The sequence below is a fragment of the Rissa tridactyla genome, chromosome 19 (assembly GCF_028500815.1).
Source record: "Rissa tridactyla isolate bRisTri1 chromosome 19, bRisTri1.patW.cur.20221130, whole genome shotgun sequence".
Taxonomy (NCBI): Eukaryota; Metazoa; Chordata; class Aves; order Charadriiformes; family Laridae; genus Rissa; species Rissa tridactyla.
Window position 1 is genome coordinate 8,347,806 of NC_071484.1, and position 5,404 is coordinate 8,353,209.

The 5,404-nt window shown below is 64.5% G+C and overlaps 1 protein-coding gene across 1 annotated transcript; it reads right to left on the reverse strand.

Annotated features, from left to right (window-relative positions):
- Positions 1-300: 300 nt before the first annotated feature.
- Positions 301-5,174, reverse strand: SAMD14 (sterile alpha motif domain containing 14). The gene is made up of 9 exons (XM_054224648.1): positions 5,128-5,174; positions 3,463-3,599; positions 3,038-3,137; positions 2,853-2,940; positions 2,348-2,422; positions 2,113-2,269; positions 1,554-1,667; positions 1,309-1,464; positions 301-641 (listed from the first exon to the last, which is right to left on the reverse strand). The coding sequence occupies exons 1-9, from the start codon at positions 5,165-5,167 to the stop codon at positions 489-491; spliced, it is 1,020 nt and encodes a 339-aa protein (XP_054080623.1). The 5' UTR covers positions 5,168-5,174; the 3' UTR covers positions 301-488.
- Between the last annotated feature and the right edge of the window lie 230 nt (positions 5,175-5,404).

A 5,404-nucleotide genomic window follows, 5' to 3' on the forward strand; every position in this document is an offset into this window, starting at 1 on the left:
GGCCCTTGATACCCTTTTATTTCCTGGGGCGTCCCCCGGGGCACCGTGTTCGGGGCTGGGGGGGGGGTCAGCGTTCACTCCCCACACCTCGACTTGGGGGGGTGTGCGTGTCTTGGGGGGGGAATTCAGGCCATGCACTGTCCTCGGCTGGTGCCGCACCGTGCCGGGGGCGGCTGAGGGGGGTGGCTGTGACCCCCCCAGGGTTGGGGGCGTGACAGGACAGGGTTGGGGGGGGGGAGTCCAATGTGCCGTTTGCATCCGGAAAAAGGGGCCCATGGTGGGGCCCAGACTGTGCCCATAGAGTGGAGGGGTGCAGGCGGGGAGGGGGTGGCTGGAGGAGGGGGGGGACTTGTGCCACTCCATGCTCGTCTCAGCCTGGCACCGCTGTCCCTTGGCCGTGGCGGTGTGTCCTGTGCCGAAGCCGGGTGCCCCCCGGGATGCCTGGGTGTGGGTGGAGAGGGGGTGCAGGGGTGCTCCCAGCCCCCCCCTTAACTCCGCCGCTGCTCCTGGTCCTTCTTCTTCTGCTTCTCTCGCTGCTTCGCCTTCTCCTGGGCCTTGCGCTCCTTCTCCACGGCCAGGCTCAGCTCCTTCAGTTTCCGCTTCAGCACGGCGCGGTCCTGCGAGCTGCCCACCCCCAGCGCCTGCCGGCACAGCCGGGCGCTGGCAGCAGGACCACGCCGCCCTCCCCATGGCCGCGGGGCGCCGGCACCCCCCTGCCTGATGGACCAGCCCCTTGGGGTATCTGGGGCCCCCCCTGCGCTGCCTGTCCTCAGGATCATCCTGCTGAGGTACCTACACCCCCGTGCACCAGCCCGTTGGGGTACCTAGAACCTTCCGTCTGCCTCGTTGACTCATGCACTGGGATACCTGGAACCTCCCCCCCACCTCCTGCCCCATGGAGCAGACAATTAGGACAAGAGGTTTTAGGTACTCTGTGACGAGCCTATTGGGGTACTTAGAACATCCCTGCATCTGCCCCATGGAGCAGCCCATTGGGGTGCCTAGAGCCTGTTGTCCTGTGATGAGACCATTGGGGTACCTAGAACCCTCCCAGACCTCCTACCCCATAGAGCTCCCTCTTGGAGTACCTAGAGCCTGTTGTCCTGTGATGAGACCATTGGAATACTTAGAACCCTCCCAGAGCTGTCACATGGAGAACCCTGTTGGGATACCTAGAACCCACCCAGACCTCATACCCCATGGAGCACCCCGTTTGGGGTACCTAGAACCTCTTGCCCTGCAAACTGAGCCTGTGGGGGTACCTGGGCCGCCCTGCACCCCAGCAGAAGAGCCCCCCCAGCCCCATACCTTGAGCTTGGCACCATCGAGGTGCAGCAGCCGTGGACCATCGACGCCATGGGCCGAGAACTCCTCCACGTACTGCTCCAGGTTGAGGCTCTCCAGCCACTGTCCCACCTGATGGCACGTCCAGCCCGCAGCCGTGCCAGGGGGCTCATCCAGAAACTGGGCACAGGGGCCTGGGTGTTAATGGGAGGTCCCCATAGCACCCGGGGCAGGGGGGGAACTGACCTTGCACCCCCCGTGGGGCTCACCTCGTCCGAGGACTGTGACAGGGTGTGGTAGGGGTAGGAGCACTTGGTGGCGGTGGGGCCAGGCAGGCGCGGGCTGGCGCTGGGTGGTGGGGAGTCCTCACTCAGCGTCGAGTCCTGGGGCAGCAGGAGGGGCGAGGGCAGGGCTGGCCTATAGCCAGCTCCCTATAGCCATCCTCCCCCCTATAGCTGTCCAGACCCTGTGGGGCTTTGATCCCCTCTAAAGCTGTCTTGACCCTTGTGGGGCTTTGATCCCTCTCCCTCTAGTTGCCCAACCCTATGGGTCTTTGAACCCCCTGCATAGCTCTCTTGACTCTATAGGGTTTGACCCCCTCCCCTATCGCTGTCTTGATTCTGTAGAGCTTTGGTCCCCTTCCCCATAGCTATCTTCATTCTATGGGGCTTTGTCCCCTGTCCCCATAGCTAACCAAGTCCAAGGGACAATAACCCATAGGACCACCACCCTCCTTTCCTGCAGCACCCTGTCCCTATAGGGCTCCCATACCCTCCCCTAATGCCACCCACCCCCCGGGGCCGGCAGCCCCCTGTTCTGGGCACTGACCTGGGAGGCGGATTTGGCAGGGCTGAGCCCCTCGTGCCGGGGGGAGCCGGCGGGCGAGGCGGAGCCGGGGGAGGCTGAGCCCCTCGCGCCGTCCGAGAACCAAGAGAAGGGCAGGAATGGGGACCCCGAGGGGCGTCCAGGACCCTCTGCCGCCTCCCTGGGGACACAGACGCGTTAGGGCCCCCGGGCTGTCCCCCTGCAGCGCCCTCCCTGCCCTGGACGGGGGGTCCCTCACCTGCTGCCCATGGACAGGCGGTTGCTGCCCTTCTCCTTCCGACCCTTGCTGGAGGACACCCGGCGCAGGGTCACCCTGGGTGGGAGGGAGATGGGTCGGTGGGGAGCGGGGTGTCCTGATGGCTGTACCCCTCCCACCGCCTCCACAGCCCTCAGCCTTGCCTCCATCCACCCATCCATCCTCAGAGACACCTCCATCTCTGCATCCCTCCCTCCCTCCAGAATTCTCTCCCTCCATCCCTGCATCCCTCTGTCCATCCCTCCCTCCATCCACACATCCTTCCTCCACCTCTCCATCCATCCCTGCATCCCTCCTCCATCTCTGCATCCATCCCTCCTTCTATCCCTCCATCTGCACCTCCCTCCCTCCATTCCTGCATCCCTCAACCTTTCCATCCCTCCAGATATCTCCATCTATTCCTACATCTTTCCAATGCACCTCTCCATCCGTTTGTCCATCCATCCCCCCTCCCTCCTATTCACCCCTCCCAAGGGCCGGGTCTCACCCCAAATCCAAGAACTTCCTCCGTGTTTTCTTATCAAGCCCCACAGTGGGGCTGGCTGGCTCGGGGGGGCTCATGTCCCGGCTGTCATCTGCAGGACGAGGACAGGGGTGTCACCGACTGCCCCCTGCACATGTGTCAGGGTCCCTGCGTGCCCTGGGGGGTCGGGGAGGGGGAGGGGGGCTCACCTTCACTGTGCCGCTGGGGCCGGGTGTCGCAGCGGGCGAAGCCGGGCGAGCTGTCGGAGCTGTGGCAGGACTTGGGCGAGGGGGTGCCCACCAGCCCCTCCTGGGACGAGGCGTTGGTGAGGGGCCGGTAGTGGCTGAGGGGGGCCGAGGGGGCCAGGGGGTCCCCCAGGGCCCGCCTCACCGCCCCCACCTCAAAGGAGAACTCGGTGCTGCAGGAGAAGGGTGAGGGGGCTGGGGGGCCACCATCGCCCTCCGCTCCCTGGGGGGCACGTGGCATGGCGGGGGGGTCAAACCCCTGTAGCTCCTCCCCGCCCCGCCCCAGGGTGTCCCCCTATCCCCTCCCTACCCCAGCCGAGGGGTCCCCCCAAACCCTTCCCTTGGGTCCGTGGAGCCCCCCCAGCCCCTGCGGCCCCCCCGGGGCTCACCGCCGCCTCGGGCCCCTCATCGCCTTCGGTGGAGCTGGCGCTGTCTCGCAGGCGGGAGCGGGAGGGCCGGTGGCGGCGGCCCTTGGCTAGGAGCCGGGCACGGGCCTTCTGCAGGCTACTGTCCAGGCGCGGCGTCTCTGGAACCACAGCGGTAAAATCTGGGGGTGAAAGAGAGACCGGGGCAGAGAGAGAGAGAGAGACGGACAGGGGGGACAAACGGATGGGGAGGGATGGATGGACAGACAGGTAGGAAGATGGGGAGTGAGGGAGGGAGGGACGGACGGATGGATGGGTAGGGAGAAGGAAGAGATGGATGGAGGGATGGAGACAGGGAGAAGGAGAAGGATGGACGAATGGAGAGGTAGGGACAAGGAGATGCGAGGGAGGGATGGTTGGAAGGACAGATGGACATGTAGGGAGGAAAGGAGGGATGGACAGACAGGTAGGGAGAAGGAAGATGGGGATGGATGGACAAATGGATAGGTAGGGACAAGGAGATGTGAGGGAGAGATGCAGGGATGGAAGGGCAGATGGACAGATAAGATACGGATAGATGGACGGATGGATGAACAGACAGGTAAGGAAAAGCAGACAGAGTGGACATATGGATGGGCAGGGACAAGGAGATGGGGATGGATGGGGACGGGGGGAAGAAGATGGATGGACAAATGGAGAGGTAGGGACAAGGAGATGCAAGGGAGGGATGGAAGGACGTATGGACAGGTAGGGAGAGGGAAGATGGGGCGGATGGATGGATGAATGGACACGTACACAGGTAGGGAAAAGGAGACAGGGGAGTGGACAGATGGACAGGGAGAGGGAGAAGAAGGGATAAGGCCAAGTAGAGGAGGTGGAGGGACAGATGGATGGGCAAGGACAGGAAGACGGATGGAGGGAGAAATGGCCAGTTAGGGACGAGGAGAAGGGGATGGGAGAGGTGGATGGATGGTCAGGAGGAGAAGGCCAGCCCCATTGAGAGGGGACAGAGGGACAGCGGAGCACAGGGACAGGGCAGCAGAGTTGAAGGACGGGCAGGGGATCCCGGTGGAGATGGGAGAGGGGGACGAGGAGAGGGGAGCGTTGGGGACGTGGGTGGATGGGGCACCCCAGTGGGGTGAGGGGACAGAGGGACAGAGAGAAGTGTTCAAAGAGCTGTCCCGGCACGGGGAGAGGAGCAGTGCGGTGTCCCCGAGGACAGAGCGACCCCATCCCCTGGGGGGGGAGAAAGCTTTGCCCAGGGCCTGGTCAGGACCACCCCCATGTCCCTGCCCGGCTGTGGCCTCCTGCACCCCAACCCCAGCCCGAGGAGTGGCTCTGGGCCGTGTCCCCATGTCCCTGTCACCCTCTGTGTGCCCACACCCACATGCCTGTGTGCCCTATACATGTCCCTGTGTCCCCTGCCCCATACATGTTCCCATACCCATATACCTGTGCCCCATGCATGTCCCCGTGACACCCTGTCCCCTGCCCCACATGTGTCCCTCTGCAGGTGGCTGTATGCCCCATGCCTATCCCTTTGTCCCCTAGCACATGTTGTCCCCAAGCCCAGCTCTGGGGTGCCGCCCCCTCGCCTCTAGCAGGCAGGAGGACACTGAGGGCGGGTGGGGACCCAGGGGGGCAGCACCCATGGGTGTCTCTGTGCCCCGTGGGCCCCCGGGGACTCACCAAAAACCTCATCCACATCCTGCAGTTTGGAAATCGACATGGTGGGACAGAGCTGGGGACAGAGGGGACAGTCAGGGAGGGGGGACCCTGTGCTGGGGGGTGAGGGGGAGGAGGAAGGGAACCCAGACCCCAATGCACCCAGACCCTCTGCAAGTGGGGGTGGGAAGGGGATGTTCCTCCCCCCCCCCCCCGCCCTCCTGCTGATCCCAGTGTCCCCATGCCCTCAACCTTGCAGCGCTGGGGGGGAGAACAGCAGGGACTTGCGGGGGGTGCAGGA